Source organism: Pelophylax lessonae (genome assembly GCF_965119305.1).
Source record: "Pelophylax lessonae genome assembly, chromosome: 12".
In the NCBI taxonomy this organism is placed as follows: Eukaryota; Metazoa; Chordata; class Amphibia; order Anura; family Ranidae; genus Pelophylax; species Pelophylax lessonae.
The window spans coordinates 218,062,670-218,084,524 of record NC_138779.1 but is presented as its reverse complement, the minus strand read 5'-3'; the positions used below and the strand labels follow the sequence as shown (position 1 = coordinate 218,084,524).

The 21,855-nt window shown below is 43.7% G+C and overlaps 1 protein-coding gene across 1 annotated transcript; it reads right to left on the bottom strand.

Moving 5' to 3' along the window:
• Window positions 1-882: 882 nt before the first annotated feature.
• Window positions 883-21,246, bottom strand: LOC309569038 (IgGFc-binding protein-like; the record flags this gene model as incomplete). Its single annotated transcript, XM_082274799.1, has 8 exons — window positions 883-1,377; window positions 3,184-3,635; window positions 4,719-5,316; window positions 5,576-6,156; window positions 9,004-9,505; window positions 13,145-13,440; window positions 16,657-17,877; window positions 21,198-21,246. The coding sequence occupies 8 exons, from the start codon at window positions 21,244-21,246 to the stop codon at window positions 883-885; spliced, it is 4,194 nt and encodes a 1,397-aa protein (XP_082130925.1).
• Between the last annotated feature and the right edge of the window lie 609 nt (window positions 21,247-21,855).

Below are 21,855 nucleotides of genomic sequence, written 5' to 3'. Positions count from 1 at the left end.
GCTTTGGTGCCGATTCATAGCATTTACACAAGTACTTGTGCAAATGCTCCGATGCCTAATGCCGATACCTTAGTGGTGCGATTTAAGCCTATACAAAATGAAAAGCCTCAAAATCACACTGCAAAAAGGATAGCATGCGATTTGAACAGTAATGCAGTGGGATTCCCTTGAATAGCATGTGGTTTCTGCCACTGCTCCTGCGTAAACCTAGGCTGAAGTCAATATGATAAGCCTGGCGGGGGGGGGGGGGGGAACTGCATGCGATTCAGACAGGAATTGCACCACATTCCCTGTTAAAAATCACATGCTATTCTTTGCGATGCAATTTTAAGCCTATTCACTTTGCTTAAATTGCACCGCAAAGGTATCAGTACAACCCTAGTTTCCTGGGTCACTGAGAAAGCGTGACAATCAAATGCTGCTGCCCCATGTGACTGGCAGCTATCTTGGGCTAGCCAGAGCCTATTTCAGGCTCTGATACCCAGGTTTGGCATGCATTGTACGAGCAGAGTAGGGACAGGTACCCCACCTGGTTGGGACAGAACTAGTGGCAGGGAAATCAAAGGACTTGCAACCCTCCCTCTGCATCTTTCTGTTTTGGCACGAGACAGGAGGGACAGAGTGGCCTGGCTAACAGGCAAGGTCAGTTCGGCTAAAACCGGCTCTGCACACTGCTGGATCTGTGAGAGCATTCACGGTTGGGTCCATTGTGAACTGTCTTTTCCTCATTTCAATAAAAGTTCTTTTAAATCACACTTTGACTGTTATTGCCACACCACCATGCTGCACCCTACCCACACGTGGGTCTGGCTGTGTATGCTGCGAGTAGGGGAAAATAGGCCTAAATTACCAGCTTCTGTGGGGGTAGGGTTGCATAAAAGATTACTTACAACAGAAGGTATTGTTCCTCCATGGTGGAATAATTGCACCTTGTGCTTGACAGATTCTTGTAACCTCTTGGAAAACTTCACAGACTGCAAGTTGGTCTCCACCACTCTCACAAAAGATTCTTTGGCACTCCATGTAATAACCCATAGGAAAGAGCTCATGGCAGCCTTGAAACGGGCCTTCTTCATCCAACAAAAGACTGCAGCCATGATAGTACATGGTCTCATTTTCACAGCTCCAATGTTCTCCTTCAGTCCTAACACACAGGTACTGGTCTAAGGGCAATACGTTGGTGAACCCTGGCTTGACACACCAGCCGTATAAGTTGTTCTGGTAGTCAGCTGGAGCCAATATGGAGACCTCACCACCCATGCTGAACTTCACGATGAGTCCGAAGTCTGTCTGTAGGATTAAATTTGAGTACTCAAACCACATTTTGACCTTGCTTGAAGCCAAGGAAAATGGAAGCCTTGTCAGGTTTCGGTTTACCTAGGAAAGCCAGAGAGCTTATGAGGAATTGGAGATGATCACAGTCAGACAATGGACAAGACATTTCTAGCAGAATGAGAATCATATTGTACAAAGACCTTTCTTGGAAAAATCTAGATGTTGCAGTAGTCTGTTCTCCATAAAGGAGGTCATGCTACTGCCCTTCCTTATTGGGAGTAAAACAAACCCCTCTGGAGTAGATGTAAGCATGCATCACTGCAGTAAAAAACAAGGGCGTATAATATTCGACACCTTGTACTCTTCACTAGAGCAGCCAAGGGCCATCATAGTACCGTCTTCAGTGCATTTAAGGTGTCAGGGGGACATTTAGAACATATGCCTAATGCATAATCTGTAATTTCCCAGTTCGCTTTAAAGCTTATTTTTTACTGCATTGTGCAAATCTGTGGCCCTTCCCCAAATGTATATTTATCCAAATTTGAGACTGTCAAATCAATATTACCCTATTGGCCTTCCATTAATTTCCAATTGTTAGATTTAACCAGGACAAAAAGTTGACATTCGGTCATGGCATCTCGTGATCTTGGCAGGTTAGAGAGCTGGGCCTAGCCAGTTCCATCTTAAGAGCATTATAGGCCCCCGGGCAATGCAGTGTACTGGGGCCCTGCCTACACAATCATCCATGAGAATAAAAATGCAAATCATCGTTAAGGCTATATTTATTGGTACAGCAGTGCCAGGCTAAGGGCAGCTTCCAAGTTCAGAGGCTGGGTCCTCCGGTGAACACACGGATGGAAGTGACTCGACTGTCCTGTGTGCGCCTTTTTCCGTGGAAGGGACAGGCATTCCTGCAGTTTTGGGCTCCCCCTCCACGGCCCAAGTGGCCTGACAGCAGCTCAGGGCCGACAGGCGCTTGCTACCTGCCAAGTTCGGCGGTGGGATTCACATGGGAGTCGGGACTAATGCTTGGCTGGGGCGCTTGGAAGGTGGGGCCCCCGGGCAACACGCCCATTCAGTAAGATGGCCCTGGGCCTAGCGAGTGATCCGAGGCTGGCTGCACCCGTGTATTGCAGTGATGCATCAAGCACACCTTCATGGATGCTTGTCAAAAGGCACTGCAATGAACTAAGTGAGTGGTCTCCAAACAGCAGCCGTTTGCCTACATCTGGCCTCTGGAGTACTAGGCCCCCCACTGGTCAACCCCCGGTGCCACTGGTCCCCCCCCCCCCCCCCCCAACTGGTTCCAATGGTCCCAGCCATCTATTGGCTGCAACTGAAACAGTTTACCGTTAAACCTGAACTACTGGCCAACAGCTAAATGCACACATGAAATACCTATAAGGAGTTGTTACCTGCCAATGGATTTGTATTTGTATATCCAGCCTTGCAATTTACACAGCTGTGCTAAATATCAAAGACCCATTTAGCAGGGCAGGAGACTGTCTGCTGCAGTGTTACCTACAGCTCGTCCCTTCAACGAGAGACTGGACAGTGAAAGAAGCAGAAAACCCAATGAGCTCATCTGTGCTCTCCATCAGCATGTGCCTTCTAAGTACAGAGACACTGCATCACAGCTCATTGGCTCCTTGGGCTGACACTCCGTCTCCCGTACTGAGCTCTGCTGTACAGTAACTGCAAGAGGCCAACACCAAGCCAAAATAAATGTAATGTGTTAGAAGAATTGCATTCATTCAAAAGGGTGTCTTAAATCTGCCTGGAGTTCAACGCAACACATTTCATTGACTTAAAAGCTCAACGTATAAAGACCCAATTCTCTGCAAATCTACAGAAATATCCGAATGAAATCCCCCCAAAAACCAAAGTAGAGCTCTATACATGACTTACCAAAATTTGTTCTAACCCTAATGGTACCAGGATGTGCAACCCATAGACCTCCATTACTAGGTTTGATACGCTTTGGTTGGATCCAATCACACGCTCTACCCTGATAGAAAAATCTTCCAGTTCCGTAGCATTGTGCACCAAAGCCAAGAGCAAGGAACACTCCACAGGATAAAGCGAATCAGCCGATGAACCTTCAGGTAGGGCATCTTGGAAGGCACTTTGATACAAGCAGATGACTTTACTTGGGTCACCTTGGTTAAAATGTTCTCTGCTGCTGGGTGGAGAACTTGTCTCTACAGTAGACTGCGTTGGATGAACAGCTTGTGGTGTTTCATCATGCAATAAAGTTCTAGGTTCTCTGCTGCTGCTGGGTGGAGAACTTGTTTCTACAGTAGACTGCGTTGGATGAACAGCTTGTGGTGCTTCATCATGCAATAAAGTTCCAATGGATCCTGTAAAATGATAGACATTAGAGTCCACACTCCTGCATCAGGATTTTGCATTTGTACTACCTACCATTTAGGGTTGCCACCTCATCCCTTTAAACCAGGACACATGAATTACACCAGGTTCTGAGGCTGATTAAGGTGGTAAACTCACTAAGTGCCTTCTGTGCATTATTATTATTAGCCTCAGAACCTGTAATTAACCTGTTATGACCGCCCGCGGCAGGAAGCCCCTCCTGCGCGAACCGTCGTAGATCCATTTAGTTTGCGAGCCTGCCCCCACTCGGCAGCGGGGACTCTGATGCATGGGGCCAGCGGCTCCGATTGCCTCCGGCCACTGCGATCACTCCCCGCTGAGAGAGGACAGTCAGATGTTGTAAACAGCTGACAGTTCTCCCTGGAACGATCAGAGCTCATTTGATCCTTCTATATAGGATCACAGGTCTCTGATCATTTCAAAGGCACCCACCCCCCCCAAAGTTATAAACACCCCTAGGCTTACTTTTAACCCTTTGATCACCCACTGTGTTAACTCCCTTCAATGCCAGTGTCATTACAGTAACAGTGCATATTTTTTATTACTGAAGTAATGTCACTGGTCCCCCCAAAAGGGTCAAATGTCAGTTAGGGGTCCGATCTGTCCACTGCACTACTCAAAAACCGCAGATCACCGCCATTACTAGTTCCACACAAAAACGTGACCTGACAAGTTATTACCCTCCCTTACTCTATCCAAAATGAAGTTTTGCCCATAGTTCTAGTTTAATTGGCTATAGAAAGATATGAGGGGAGCCAAAAGGATGGTCTGAACCCAAATACAGACTGAACTTTGGTTCCAGACAAATATCTGAACTTTAGCCCAACGTTCAACGGGAACCAAAAATCATAGATGTGGTATTTCCACCGCTTCTACATCTATATGACAGCTCTGGTTCCCAAGGATGCCCCTAGGAACCACTTTTAAGCAAAGGGGCCAGGATAGCAGTGACATTACCAAATTGATTAAAACAATCAAAACCCAAAAAATAGATTCAAGGTTGGGGGTTCTCTATCAACAAAAGCAATAGGGATAAGTCGTTCAATACTCACCACAGACAGTCTCATTTTCCCACTGGTACACGGTGACACCGATTGTTTGGCACTCAAAAGTATAATTTTTTATAGTCAAGCACACCAACTCCACAAGGTCACCTCTCGCATAATTCAGACAAGTGTGAAAAAACAAGCTTGGGTCCAATACAGCATGGCAGCTCCTAAAAGCCCCTTTGGGTATTACAATCACATCACATGATGCGGTTAAGTTGTATGTGTCCACACCACCGGCCGTCACATTGTAGGCGTCCACACCACCGGCCGTCACATTGTAGGCGTCCACGCCACTAGTAAGAACTTCTTTGCCAGCTTTGCACAAACTATTGCTCTGATGGGAGATCCAACTGGACAAGAAATCCTGCAGGCTCCGACCTTCAGTGTCATCACTGGCATTTCCATTGGCATTGCCACAAAGGCCACAGATATTTCCAGCATAACTTGATGGCAAGTGGACCCAGACCATTGAAAGACTAGCCATCAGGATTAAACCAGGCTCCGCCTCTAGTCGAATGTACGGGATGCTTCCAGAATAGTTTCCTGAAATGCTGATCACATTTTCCAAGTCAAATGGCAATGGGTATATGATGCCATCAACCTAAAAAAAAAAAAAAAAAAAAATATAAAAAAAAAAAAAAAAAAAAAGTTTTAAAGACAGATCTCCGAACACATAGAAATGGAGAGAAAGGAGAAGAAGAAAAAAAAAAAATTTAAATAAAAAACTAGGGGTCTGCCTCACGTTAGTAGAAATGGATTGAATAAAACTTTTCTTCTTTTTAAATACAGATCTCCGAACACATAGAAAATGGAGATAAAAGAGAAAAAAAAAATAAACCCCACACAACTAAAATACTTACTTCTATGCCATCACTGTATTCTTGTATAATTATTGTATGCCCATGGATTTTCAGCCTGATATTTGGAATAGTCGATTGATTGTTGAGTAGCATGTCTCTGTTCATCTGAAACTCAATGTTGAGATCAGTAATATCGCTGAAAGCGCACTCAGTCGTCACCATAATATACGAACATTCTCCATGGGACCTGAAGAAGGCGCCATCAAAGGTATGGTGTTCATCTCCAGATACCAAACATTGGATTGGCTGCGGATAACATGCTGTAATGCCCTCGATAGTCTGGCACTCCTCATCGGCAGAGCAGTTGTAATTTGCACATATCACTTCCCCACGCATGCAAGCGCAGACAACCTGGCAGTCATCTTTGTAAAAGACTTCTCCATTCTTCAAGAGCTGACCACCAATGTCACACCCACATTCTTCCGGTGGTATACAGCCACCATAACCCAAGATGTAGCCTGGATTACAGACACAGCCTTCTTGACATGTGAGTGGACAGTCCAAAGTAGAGTTGGAGCCACAAGTTGCTGGACAACCAGGAGCACACATGGAGTAGTAAGAGTTTGGTGGGCATGAGAAGTCTAAGAAAAAAAATATATATTTTCAGGTTATTCGTAGGTCAAGAGTTGGTTAACAATGGTGCATTTTAAGACTAGTGCTGGCATCTTTGATCATTTGAAATTTATAGCATTTTATAGTTTGAATGAGAATCACCAAGTTAATCTAGATTCTAGATAATACATGGGGCATACGTGAGCACTTTTCACCTATAGTTAGCACTCAACTGAAGGAGACTGGGGGTTGAGAACTTGAAGGTAAAGCTTTACACAGGGGAGGGGGGGGGGGGGGGAATTATGCTTGCGAAACTTTAGAGGTCCATACACCCTCTCCCTTATAAAATGAGGTCCATACACCCTCTCCCTTATAAAATGAGGTCCATACACCCTCTCCCTTATAAAATGGTTATGTTCCCAGCGGGGACACAACTGCCACGAAAAAAGGTTTAGATAAGAGTTGGTTGGGTGTCAATCCTAGACGCTTCCCCCTGTAAAACAAGTGTGGACCAAAGGCAGAAGAAACCATCCCACGTTTATGTTATTACAGGTCCTTTTATAGTGCAGAGAATGTATGCAACACAATAAATAAAATATTTTTGCACATTCACCAAGTTTCTGCCCTCAAGGAGCTCTCAATCTAAGGTTCCCAATTTACATTCACACATTCTAGACCCAGTCTACTTAACAGAAGGGCTTTGAGTGTATGAGGAAACTGGAGTACCTAGAGGAAAACCCATGCAGACAGGGAGAACAGACAAAGTCCAGGCAGGTTGTTAGATGGTTTGGGGGGGGGGTTCTAGCTGGTGGACGGACAGATGGGGAGGTAAAGGGTTTTAACCTATACCTGTGTTAGCATTTCCCTACCCTTTCTTTTCACTTGAATTGTTAGGGGGTCCCAAGGACAGGGACTTGCACACAACCAATTTCCTGACATTTGAGGTAAAAACCATGTGGGATGGGGCTAGGGTTGCCACCTCATCCCTTTAAAACCAAAACATTGCACAAGTTGTGGTTGATTAGGGTGGTAAATTACACTCAAGTGCATTAATCGCTGTAGAACAACCCTTCACTATCAGTTTAGTCCAGCCTCTCTAAACTATTTTTAAACCCCTTTGAAAGAACTTCCAGGTCTCATGGAATTCCTGCTAACTAGCAAACGAAACTTTGTCTTATGGTCTGGTCCCCCCCCCCCCAGTGTGTCACTGGACAGTACAAGGAGAAGCAGAAGACTGATGAGCTCACGCATGTCAGTCTGCTCCTTGATAGCACATGGGCACTGCAGCATGACTGATTGGCTCCTTGGAATACTTCTTGCTCTCCTCAGACGCTCCAGATGATGTCGTAGTGACGAAATGCGTAGGGTGTGGCTTATTACGTCACTTCCGGTAGCGGTGGTTCAGACCAGTGGAACGCAGAAGCAGCCCGGCGGACCCTGCACGCTGAAAGTGAACTCCCAACTGAGTGGATGCATAACTTGCTTCAATTGAAACACTATATACTACGCAATGGAGGCCATTTTGTGTTACAGCATCTGATGGAAACCAATCTACCTGCCATAAGTGTGCGGTAAGCATTGTTTGCACCCAGTGGAGATCCACAGGTGCAAGTTTTATCATTTAAAGGCACACAACTGAGCTCTTGGTGCATTAACACACATTTGTATAAACAGCACTAAGCACTTTGCATTTTAAGTGGCGATACTATATGGTTTTACCAAACGCACTATATGCACTTTGAATATCAACGTGCCTTACTAAAATATTATATTTCATAATACATTTCAGCTAGGGCCCATTCTACGAGGGAATGTGGGCTCTTGCAAATGACATTAACGAGTCATTTGACACACCTCATTCATACACCCTGGTCCCTTGGCAGTTGTATTTTGCATATAGATGACAAGACATTGATAGGTGTGTATTTTAAACACCTTTCCATTCATTCGGACACTTAACAAGCTAGGCTTCGCATAGAGATTACTGACACCACCTAAACACAATTGAGAATTGCTTACATCAACACATCAGACAGCTGAACACAGACGGATCGGCTCTCCCACAAAACACAATTTCAGACACAAGACACAAGGGCCTTTTCATGTATTGTTTTCTGTGAGATTTTCTATTGTTAAGTTGACCCATGAATTGTAACCGTTTCAAGCAGTTTTTGCCGCTCAAACTTCCTTTAAATGTGAGCGAAACTTGGAAATAAAATCAGATGTGTCTACGCTTGCTTAAGTGCTCTGTCATTGCATCTCCTGGCCAGCGGAGGGAAAATTCACTATACAGGGGGGAGTTGGGACTGAAGGGCTGCATGTCATCTTGTAATTGCCTCCTGACAAGATTGAGCCAACACACTTATGATTTTATGGATGGAATTTATGGTTTTATATTTTTATTCTCACTAAAAACGCACAGTATACACAATTTTTATGTGGTAGCGCCGGCACCAACAATCTTGCACACTACCTCAGAGGTAGGTTGGTAGCAGCTTACACCACCATTTAATCTCCATAGCGCTGGGGTCAATCTCACCCCCCCCATCTCATCTACGCTTGCTGTAGAGGTACACAAGCCACAAAAAAAGCACCCCAAACAAGGTTTAAGGTGGTATTTATTATGGAGCTGAACTTTCATACAGAAGTTCAGCTTTAAGTGTACTTTCATACAAAATGCTACACATACATTAAAAAACCCAACCCCCTTGTTCCTGCCACCTCAGAGACCTTCAGGCATTCTGCTCCTGTCTGACAACTTCTAAAGCCATCTGCAGAATATAAAATCCTCAAAGTATTACATCCAAGCTCTCAACCCCCTACAGAGGACAAGGCGAGTTTCTCTTCAAAAACTACAAACCCAAGAACCAACTTACCACATCCAGTAAGACTTTGCCACCCAGTCATGTTCACCCCTTCAATGTCACAATCCAATGCATAGGCACCGAGACCTGAGCAAACATCGCCTGTCCAACAGACCTCAGACTTACAGGCCTCAATGAAAGGTACTGGATCCAGAATGGAATGGCAAGCTTGAAATATCTCTGAATTCCCCATTTGTTGACACAAAGTGAGAAACATGGACATATCTAGGTTCTCACAAAGTTCGGGACTTTTCAAGCTGCAATTTAGGTTGGCGTTCTCTGTTCCCCAAGGCAGATGATTAAAGGTTGGCCATCCTGTGGGGTTCTGTTCAGCACAGAGGCCAGCTAGAAGTCTAGAATAGAGACGAGGTAGCTGAATGTGGACAAAGCCAAGATCATCAAGGATGACGTGCAACCCAAAGGAAGTCTTCACAGACATATACAAGCCAAAATAACTTATGTTTAGTTTTCCATCTTCAAGGACTAGTGGGGTATACTGCAGTTCTCCATTAACCTAGAAAATACAAAAGTTCTTTAAAAATATGGTACTTGTGTTATACAGGAGAAGACAGAACATCAATGGTTAGTATGTTATACAGGAGAAGACAGGACATCAGTGGTTAGTGCATTAACAGATTTTCTTCACTTTGAAAAACTCTGTATATAGTAGGTTTTAAAATTTTGTTCTTGCAAGCATGTAAAATTAGCAATAGGGCAAATTTATGGCGCCTTTCCACTGCATGGAACCCAACGGCTCTCTAAAACAGTACCACCTCGATTGTGGTTCCAAGAGGTACCATATCCCACAATCCTTTGCATGCAGGCACTACTAGCCACTGATTGGTCAGAGAATCGTTGCTATCCCACCCACTTAACTTTAGTACTACTTTAGTGGAAAAGCAAACCATACCGAACCGTTCCAACACCGTACCATGCGGTACCAGCAGTGGAAAAGCAAACCAGGCCAAGCAGGGCCAAGTCAGTACTTGCAGTGGAAAAGTGCCATTAAAGTGCCACTGTGGCTAGACTGTGGTCATCCAAAGATGTGTGTGTCCTCAAAGTGCACCTGTGTCCAGACCTATACTGAAAAAATAAATACAATTCTGAACAAGCAGAGAATACACAAACATGCCTTCACTGGCCTTTAGCTGTAGTTACTGTAGAGAAATTAATCTTTAAAATTACCAGAGGCACTGAACACACCAGGTGCTTTAAGCTCTTAGAAACTGGACTTCAGTCTGTTGTGATGTGATATTTCAGGATGAATTACTTTACAGTACCTGCAGCTAGGCCAGGAATGGCTTGTTTAATTTTCTGCTCGCTACGAAAATCTCAGAACAGGTAAAAAACACACCCCATAAAAACCCACACCAGGTAAACATTAAAAGTCCTCACTGTAACTGTAGGCACTGAGGAACAATCTTCAGTTCGAAGCAAAGAACTCAAAGATTTTCAGCCACGCTAGCAGTTGTGCATGGAGGATGAATTGCCCCACAATGTTTGCAGGTCTGGATGGGTGGGGTTTAAAAGTTTCCCAATTCTAAAAGTGTGAATGGGTCTCAAGGCTTTTGCAAACTTATCATGCAAGCCTTTTCATACAGATTCTCAGCTAAACAAATGTAGCCCTACCCATGAAGGGGCTTCAAATGCAAGGGTTCCCCCCCCCCCCCAACTTGCATCCAGACACCTATAACAGTCCTTGAGCTTTGCTTTTATATAGTTTTATTAACAAGATATAGTTTTATTAACAAGATAAACTTGGATGGGGTTAGGGATTATGGGATGCCCAACAACTTGACAGTAACAAACTTCCTCCCCATTTATAGCTCTACTTGATCCTTTGTACACCTCTTGACTTACTCAGCAGAACTCAAATTTGTTGAAAACTAAGTATTTGGTTAGCTAAAAAAAAAAAAAAAAAGTATTGTTGGAGGGGGGGGGGGGGGGTAGAGTGAACCAATAAACACCCTAAGGAAGTACTATCCCACTATTCTAGAAATAGAAGTGAGGTTTGGGACTATTAGTGTACTTGAGTTAACCGCTGAGCCAACACGTTCTATAAAAATAATTTGTACATAAATTTAGAACATTAGACAACTATAAAAAGGGGTTTGTTAAAAAAAAAAAAAAAAAGAAGGTTTGACTGCCTGTCCAGGGTGATGTTATCCTGGATTCAAGATCTGGTTCTCTTTTAGCCAATGAGTTTTGTGGGCTGATCCTCTTTGTCTGGGCCTCAGATCCTGTCAAATACTGTATAGTAGGCCATCAGAGTGGTGGCAACTGGCAAATAACCTGGGGACCATCTCCAAAACCCCAAAAAGAAACATCCACATAGGAGCAAGGACAATACCAAATATCTACACAGTCTACATCATGCTCCTCAAGAGTGTCCAAGAAATAGTAGATATCACAAACTGGGAAGGCATAGGTATGTATAAGATCAACAGGTTCTCCATTAGTGTGATGTATCGTATGCATGTCCTCTGAAATCTGTTCCAATACTGCTGGCGGGCTGCCTTCACACACCAAAGCTCCTCATATGTGCTTGGGTGTTTAAAAGCTGGTGTTAGACTTTGTGAGCACCCTCATGCCCAGAAACTGAGTATGCGTAATGAGGGTAGAATGGAACCAATCCCTGGCTGACAGAACTGCTGGAAAAAAGATTCATCTGCAGGGTTATGCTATACCCACCATGACCTAAAGCTTCATTTTTATTCATAAACTGTCTAAAAATCTAGAATAAAAAAAAAATTAAAGGAAGCCCTAAGAATGCCAAGTGTATTACTTATAGGGCAATGTGAGATTAGTGCAAAAATACATGATGGAACAGATATACAACTGCCTTCATTATAGGGATACAACCAGACAGCAAGTATCTTTAACTGCTGTTGGTCAATCTGTCTGGAGATGCGTATATGGTAGGGTCAGCATCCTGGCCACATACCACAACCCAAAGGCAGTAATTGATACTGAAGGTTACTACAAGGCCCAAGCTGCCCATCAAAATATTCCACAGTACCCTTCTAGCCTGGAAAGGGAATGCACTCCCTATCCAGCCAGTATCTCACCCAGTCCACAAAAAACACCCCACACTCTTTCCTCCAACTAAATCTACATTGTCCCAATAAATCCAAGTGCCCATTGTAATGGAATTGCAACCTACACTGTTTGTGGGCTTCCATCAGTATTCCGCTTCCCCCAGTCTTGAACATGGGTATCAGATATTCTAGCCACCCCCCTATACAAAAACTAGATGGAACTTAGCTTGTAGAGGACTGGAACCTTTATTTGAACAAACTCACACCGAAATAATAAAACATACATACACACGATGGACATCCCCCCTCTTGATCAGATAACCCCACAAGGTCAGGTGCCCGATCATATGCAGATGAAATTGTATACAGAAATATATTAACCTGAATTATCTATAGAACCACCAACAAACAGTATTCTACTTTTCCACCAATAATAGATAATGATTTAATCAACCTGAGCCAACTAGCAGACTGCCATCCTCGTGCTCATGCATTACAATACACATTATCATAAGTGTAAACACAGAACCTACAGTAGATAACAGGTGAGTAAATCAGCATATTCAATGTCTTTCAACAATGTCTGGAAGACAGGTGGTTGAGCTGATATTAGCATCTGCTAATTACGGTCTTGCTGTCTTGGGGAGACAGACTTGAATCCAAAGTAACATTACTCCAAGGGCCCCACATAGTGTCTTTCATACCCAGTGACGGTGAGTACCGTCACACCCATAATAAAAAATAAAGATTAAAAACAGACCTGTTAACCCAATGTGTCCCCTAAAAGCAAGGCTTCATCAGGGGTGTAAAATGCCATTTTATGTAGAGTCATGGGGTAAAGCTCCTTCTGACCACTTTGAGGCATAGGGTTGCCAATGCAACCCTTTAGTTAACCATATGGGTTGCATGATTAGTTAAAGGCTGGTTTAGCGCTATTTGAATTTAAACATGCAAGTTAAAAATTTAAATCTAAAAGAAGGGTCTCCTTTTCCAGTTTGTATTACAAAATGAAAGCATTGTGAAACAGACCACCCATTTTCAGATGCGTTGCACATCAACAACTTAAAAGTTATGCTTTGTGGAAGTAGCTGTTGGAAAGTTAAGCCTTTACTTACCAGCACAGTGCCTGGACTTTCAGTAGAAATCTCAAGCCTCTGCTCAAACACCTCCAGCTTTATTGTGAATTGGTAGTCAGCCCTTCGCTCCAAATAGAATGGGCCAGAACTTGAGGCATCTCCTCGACAAGCAAGAAGAAGGAGTGGGCAGTCACCCATTTGAAAATGCTGGTTTCCCTGGAATGTTTGCAAATGTGTCCTTCCCCACGCCACGCAGGTTTGAGTTTCGGGAGAAATGCATGCAGATTGTTGGCATAGTAGCTCATTAGGACATTCAAAACCACATAGACTGCGTACTGGCAAAGAGGGGGAAAAAAAAAAATACATTATGGAGTCATAACAGCATAAACACCCCCCTTTCAGTTTTGTTAAACAGAATGGACGGTTGACCTTAACTCTAATGTACAATGGTGAGATACCAGTAAAAAACAAAAAAACACCTATCATACCCCAGCTCTACTGCTCAATCCAAGATTCTGTGCTAGGGACTGGTGCACAGGCTGGATGTTCTATCCCCAATGCTTTGTCCATAGTGAAATGATGGATATTAGATCATCATTTGCTACATTTAAACATTTTGTACACTAATTTACATGTAGAAAATCAAGTTCTTCTAGAGGAGTATACACCGAGTTGCCATTTTTCATAATAGTGAGATACCACCTCCAGAATTCAGTTCCTTCCAACCAATGTGACTATAAACCCTCGTACACACGCAACGATTGTTGGCTGTGAATTTTCGGCCAACGTCCAATCGGCCGATTGTCGGCTTGTTAGTATGAGGATTCCGACAACCGACTGCGACTTTTCGGCCGAACAAAATCTGCTGTGCATGCTATAAAATTTGTTGGCCGTCAACAGAACGGCCGATTGTTTGTCAGTCAGTACAGATTTCGGCAGACAAAAATCAGATGAGCAAGACTGGGCATGCTCAGAAGAAAAAACACACGGAAAGTTAACCAGCACATGACATCACTTCTGAAGTTGGCCGATATAATTCGTGTGCAGTCTAGAGCACATTTCAACCAACACTGGACAAAAGACGATCGGTCGGCCAACAATCGGTGCTTGTGTACAAGGCTTAACAAAGCTAAATTTATGGATTTACCTTTCTAATGGTCTCGTCACAGTTTAGAATATTTTGGGTGAATCCCACCAATGAACACACCATTTTCTTTAGGACATTGACAGAGGCAGTGGCACAATATACCATTGCAAAAGTTCAGACCAAGAGAAATGAAGCCATTTGTAAAACAAATCTCAGACTTAAATTTGGTGGAGTTTTCATAAATCTGCACAACTTAAAAAATCCAAGTTAAATTCTTTTTTTTTGGGGGGGGGTTAGGATCTAAAGTGTATCTCTGGCCAACCTCCCCATTTGTATGCCCCACTTACCTGATGGTGGTATCTGGACTTTAGATACTCACCCATCCAGTGTTGACCCACAGATATTCTCATGCTCGGTCACTGCATCCAAATGTTGCCATGTTTTCTGACAGAGGCCCCATGGTTTTTCTGGGTTCAGTGGGTGGGCCTCTTGATGACATGCAGATAGCTTTCCATTCAAGAAGCAAAGGGGATGGACCTAGCCTTCCATTCAAGAAGCAAAGGGGATGGACCTAGCCTTCCATTCAAGAAGCAAAGGGGATGGACCTAGCCTTCCATTCAAGAAGCAAAGGGGATGGACCTAGCCTTCCATTCAAGAAGCAAAGGGGATGGACCTAGCCTTCCATTCAAGAAGCAAAGGGGATGGACCTAGCCTTCCATTCAAGAAGCAAAGGGGATGGACCTAGCCTTCCATTCAAGAAGCAAAGGGGATGGACCTAGCCTTCCATTCAAGAAGCAAAGGGGATGGACCTAGCCTTCCACTCAAGAAGCAAAGGGGATGGACCTAGCCTTCCACTCAAGAAGCAAAGGGGATGGACCTAGCCTTCCACTCAAGAAGCAAAGGGGATGGACCTAGCCTTCCACTCAAGAAGCGAAGGGGATGGACCTAGCCTTCCACTCAAGAAGCGAAGGGGATGGACCTAGCCTTCCACTCAAGAAGCGAAGGGGATGGACCTAGCCTTCCACTCAAGAAGCGAAGGGGATGGACCTAGCCTTCCACTCAAGAAGCGAAGGGGATGGACCTAGCCTTCCACTCAAGAAGCGAAGGGGATGGACCTAGCCTTCCACTCAAGAAGCGAAGGGGATGGACCTAGCCTTCCACTCAAGAAGCGAAGGGGATGGACCTAGCCTTCCACTCAAGAACCGAAGGGGATGGACCTAGCCTTCCACTCAAGAACCGAAGGGGATGGACCTAGCCTTCCACTCAAGAAGCAAAGGGGATGGACCTAGCCTTCCACTCAAGAAGCAAAGGGGATGGACCTAGCCTTCCACTCAAGAACCGAAGGGGATGGACCTAGCCTTCCATTCAAGAACCGAAGGGGATGGACCTAGCCTTCCATTCAAGAACCGAAGGGGATGGACCTAGCCTTCCACTCAAGAACCGAAGGGGATGGACCTAGCCTTCCACTCAAGAACCGAAGGGGATGGACCCGGGTCCATCCCCTTCGGTTCTTGAATGGAAGGCTATGCGACGTACATATACAAGAGGCACATCATTTGCCTGAGGTGAGTGACATGCATGGGGAACCCAACAAAAACCCCCCCATTTCAGCAGAGGAAAGGAGGGGTAGAGAGAAAGGATCATGCTAGGGAGGGTGAAAGCCCGCTTAAAAATATTCATGCATTTCAGAACACGTGGTCTATGTTCCAGCTAAACTTTTGAGTTTTAGTGAAATCCACATTCTAAAAAAAAACAAAATTGTGCATTAGCGTTGATTCCAAATTTGGAAGCGTACATTGGGGTACTCTGTAGCGTGCCCAGTACACATACGAATGCCGAGCTTCATGGAGAGCTGTCAACCACAAATAATGTGGGTACAGTTATGGCCCAATCAAACCAAATGGTCTAGCTTAAGAATGAAAGGGTCCCATTCAAACCAGATGCTCTAGACATGCAGTTCATTCTGAATAACTATTCAGACAAATTTCTGTTATCTGGAATACTTGCATTACAGTAAAAACACTTTTACGAATTCTGAATAACGAAAATAAAATTTGTCAGAATTTCCCTCCAATCAAGGCTCAGAGCTCTTACTGAGCTCCGCTGAGAGACTCCAGACCCCTGCCCTCTGCTTTTCAGAGCTGTGTAAAATGTGTTTTGAAAGGCTGTAGGAGAGGGCTACATATAAATAGGTACAACTTATGTAGGAAGATTTGTTGCATGCAAGTTTCCAACCAGTTTAACCTCTGCTTTTTCGACAGACTTCAACCTCCAGATATACTTTGTCTTCTAAGGCCTAAATCTTATTTTGGGTGGAGCCGTGTGGTTCTCAGTGCAGATTAATGGCACCTACATGCATCCAACGCGTTTTTTCTGTGCGGGTGGTTGCAGCGGCGGGTGCAGACCCACAGCAGGAGCCACCCACACAGATGTAAACCAGGTGTCAAGGATTTTAATGGTATACCTTTATCCAAGCAAACTCCAAATGCCACATATGTGTTCATCTCTGCTGTGCCAAATATGCTTGCACCAAACACACGTTGAGGGTTGTACATGGAATAGTATGCACTTCTTCCATCAAGAGGCAAAAGCGTATAGACCAAGTCTGTTCCAGAAATATTTTTCCAATGTGACTGGGGCAGTTCCTTGCGATTTAGCTGCAGTCTTTCTCGATCATCTTCTTGGGCAACCACTAATAAAGTGTGACTAAACCCAGGTACCCATACAATGGAATAGGAAGAACAGGCATTTTCTCTTGGCACAAGGTTAAAAAGAAAACCCTCGGAAGGCTGAAAGAGATTTTCATCAATATACAGAAAGACCAGAATTTTTCCAGGACTTCTAATGAGAAGCTTCATCATTGGGTCAAACTCCAATTCTTTCACCAACCCAGGCGTCGTCGTCAGATCGGTCATGTTGAACCCACGTACAACGTTTACTTCAGTCTCGGTTGCTGCAAGAATGTAGATTTTACTGGAAGACTTTTGGAAAGGCAGCGGTGGGTACACAAATTGAGAACCCCAAGCTGATACTGGAGGAAGTTGAAAACAAACTTGACACCTTCCACGCATTTCGGCACATGTACGTCCTGAAAATAAGGCTATGGGCTCCTGCGACAGAACATGGCTCCCAGTCAAACTTCCATTAGCTTGGAGCTGCACCGTTTCCCAGGGATTTAGAGTCAAATTGAGATGATCTCCAGCAAGGTAGATTGAGTTCTCAAACTCAACCGTTCCCCTCAAAAGGATGGAGACAAAGTTGGGTTGAGGGCCGTTAACTATTGCCATCTGTTGGAATGAAACTTCAGGGCCAATATCAGGTGTCAAAACATAATAGTCTGTTCCCCAATCCGCTATCGGAGATATAACAGTTACACTGGTTTTATAATACTTGCTATTGGTGGCCACTACAGATATTGGTTTGTTTGAAGTGATGAGTACAATGTTGTTCGATCGGGTGGAATAAAGAATCTCTGTTTCCGCTGGCAGCTCAACAGCCAAAGGAAGTTCAAGTGCTAGCGGGACAACCCGGCTGTAATCTTTGTTTGGCAATTGGATGGTGGCTTGAGTGTTAGGGAAGAATGCAGTGAGAAGAACTTCTAAACGAAGGTCCCTGCCATTGGGAAGGACGTTATGCATAAAGACGAAGGCGAAGTCGGTGCCTGGATCCTCTGCAGATGCATAACCTAAGGAGAAAATGAAAATATACTTTAGGTGACTACTATTCAATAGGCAGCTTTCCTAGGTGATTACATTTTCACTTTAAAAGGGAACCATCACAAGATGGCTTAAAGGGAACCATCACAAGATGGCTTAAAGGGAACCATCACAAGATGGCTTAAAGGGAACCATCACAAGATGGCTTGCCTAAGAGACCACCACTCCCCTTTAAAGGAAACCATCACAAGATGGCTTGCCTAAGAGACCACCACTCCCCTTTAAAGGGAACCATCACAAGATGGCTTAAAGGGAACCATCACAAGATGGCTTAAAGGGAACCATCACAAGATGGCTTAAAGGGAACCATCACAAGATGGCTTAAAGGGAACCATCACAAGATGGCTTAAAGGGAACCATCACAAGATGGCTTGCCTAAGAGACCACCACTCCCCTTTAAAGGAAACCATCACAAGATGGCTTGCCTAAGAGACCACCACTCCCCTTTAAAGGGAACCATCACAAGATGGCTTGCCTAAGAGACCACCACTCCCCTTTAAAGGAAACCATTACAAGATGGCTTGCCTAAGAGACCACCACTCCCCTTTAAAGGAAACCATCACAAGATGGCTTGCCTAAGAGACCACCACTCCCCTTTAATTTAAAGGGACCCATCAATAAGCAATTTGCCTATATTAGATTTTTTTATTGAATGTATTGGCGACTATGGCTAATCAGTACTAATGGAAAGGCCCACAGACTGCTGCAACCCCCCCCGCCCCCCCAATACTCTAAGGCGCATAAGTTACCAACATGGAGTGGAAAACCACTGCCAGCTGCAGGGTAGTGGAGAAAAGAGGGGACTTCTAAGGGCAGCTGAGTAATTTAATGTAAAAAAATAAATAAATGCTAATTAGCCACATATCAAGTTTAACCACTTCAATACCGGGCACTTTTACCCCCTTCCTGCCAGGGCCAATTTCAGCTTTTAGCGCTGTTGCATTTTAAATGACAATTGCGGTCACGCAGCACTGTACCTACAAATTTATGTAATTTCCCCCCCCACAAATAGAGCTTTCTTTTGGTGGTATTTGATTTATGGGCACCGATAGGCAGCACTGATCGTCACTGACGGGCACTAATAGATGGCAATGATGGGCACTGGTGGGCAGCACTGATGGGGAGGGCACTGGCAGGCAGCACTGATAGGGAGGGCATTGGGGGGCTTCCTGAACCCTGATTGCCATCCCTGGTGGCCATAGTGGGCATCCCTGGGGGTTCTAGTGGCACCCCCCCCCCCGAGGGTATGCCCTGGTAATAATGATCTGATTAGCAGTGCAGACCCCCCTGTCAGGAGAGCCGCAGATCAGATTTCCTTTACTCGTGCCTGTCAGGCATGTACTGAGGAAAGCCGATCAACGGCTCTTCCTGTGTACTACGCCACCAGCCGTGATTGGACATGGCTGGTCACATGATAAAGAGCCTACATCGGTAGGCTCTTTACCTGAGATCGGAGATGCGGGGAGTCAGACTGACACGCCGCATCACCGATCGCCCTTCTGCGCGCCCCCCGGGGGGCACGCAGAGCGCATTATCCTGCCGCCGTCATATGACGTCCGGTCAGGATAATGCAACCACTTTCCCGACGTCAATCGCCTATAGGGCGGGCAGTGGTTAAAAACAGTCATCCCCTGAGCACCTGGGTGATCTAAAGGAGATGGGATCAACACCAGTGTTGGAGATACGTGAGCATCCCATAAAGCTCAACAAAGTGTCTGGTGATGCTCTTTACCTACCTCCACAAACCTCGCATGAAGGGTTGTGATCATGCATCTACATATAAAGCCCACACGAACCGGACAAACTGTATATCACAAATTGGGAACAACTTGTGATGGAGAAGTTTTTTTCCATTACCCTGGAATATTTTTTGACCATGTATCATGGGTTTACATGTAGGGCCACTTGCGTTTCTTACACCTCGAAAACGCATAGCAATGCCCCCTTTATCTGATATCAGCCAAGTTTCCATGCTGTCAGACTTGCTCCTGAGCTGATGTATTCTCTGGTTTTGAGCCTGTGTATCTCCTAATGCCAGATACACACTATAACATTTTCTTTAGATTTACCAAAGCCATGTAATATAAGGTCAGAACTAAACTTTTTCAATTTGTATGCAAGCAGGACGGCCCTTGTACTACATAGTTGAAGTTCAATCTACCAACAAAAGTTGTATAGTGTGTATCCAGCTTAACACTGGTGGCGTTGCTCCCATCTGCTTCAGACGATTCAGGTACTCATGGATGCCAGCTCTTAAGCTTGATATGCACTTTTTTCCTACCTTATGTGAGTGGCTAATTTTTTTGGCCTTCTGCTTTTAAAGATCAATGAGAGGTTTGGGGTCTTTTTTGAACCCAGATCTCTCAAGAGGGCCTGCCATGCTTATTTTGATCACAAGGGATGTGTACATCTCTTGTAAAAGGAAAAAAACCGACACGTTAAAAAAAAAAAAAAAAAAAAAATTTAAAGCACCCAATCCCTCCCTGCAGAAGTGAACACATACGAAGTTGCACCTGCATACGTAAAAAGTGTTTAAACCACACGTGAGGTATTGCTATGATCATTAAAGTGAGAGCAATAATTACAAGACCTCCAACTCTAAAATGGCAACCTGTAAAAATTTTAATGCGTTGCCTTTGGAGTTTTTTTTTTTTTTTAAGCGCTGAAGTTTGTCAGAATTCGGCAATTTTAAATCATGACTTGTCGGTATCTATTTACTTGGCGTAATGTTTTACATTCTACAAAAGAAATTGGGATCTCTTTAGGTTAATAATAATAATAATAATAATAATAATAATAAACTAATAAACTAGCCAATAATAAAAATAAAGCCAATAATAAACCAAATAAAAATAAAGCAAAAAATAAAGCAAATAAAAATGCAAATAAAGCTAGTAAAAATGCAAATAAAGCTAATAAAAATTAATATAATAAAGCTAATAAAGCCAATAATAAAGCTAATAAAAATAAAGCCAATAAAAAAGCAAATAAAGCTAATAAAAATAAAATAAAACTAAAGCAAATAAAATAAAAATAAAGCAAATAAAGCTAATAAAAATAATGCAAATAAAGCTAATAAATAATGCTAAGAAAATCATAAAGCATTTGGGGTTCCAAGTAATTTTCTAGCAATAAATACAAATTTAAACTTTTAAACAAAAAGTTCCAAAAAAGACTTGGTCCGCAATGATAAAAACTCCTTTGGAAACTTGTTTCGTGTTATCCAAATACAGATTAAGTGTCCCTTGGTGACATTTTGCACCAAGCTAACTTAAGCAGAATCACTTACCACTAAGGCACAGGAGAACAAAGATATGCAGAAGAAGCCTGGAACCCATTGCTGCAAAAGAAAACAAAAAGAAATAAAAATTAAAAGAGTAACAAAACGCATAGCAAAAGCAAATTTCTAGCAAAAATGCCCTTTCTAGTTTTGGATAGAGTAGGAAAGTGTTAAAGCCAGTCCTTTATCAGCTGGCTGTTACAAAAAGGGAACTCTTCATTTTCTACCCTGGAGACAGACGTCCACACTCCCATTTCCCATTTCAGTGGCAACTGTCCCCAATTTTTTAATTCCCCACCACTTTTTGCCCCAGTGACACCAGGACAGGGCAAATATCCCCAGTACAGGGGGGGGGCAGACTGCAATGAAAACCTTCCTCACTCTATCCAAAGAGAAAATCAATGGTTTGGGTTTCTCAAGAGGCCAAAAGTTTGTGGTGAGCCCACCAACCTTTATACGCAAAATTGGAATTTGAATCCCCCCACACAAATTTCTGATTCTATAAGAAGGATTTGCTTTGATGTTCTACAATTTTTAAAAGGAAACTTTAATAAGAAAAGCCTTTTCAAATGTTTGGAATGTACAGAACGTATCAGCCACCGATTTGTGCTTACAGCTATGCAGCACCAATAAGACGCTCAAAGGGGTTGACTTGGGGTCCTTTCAC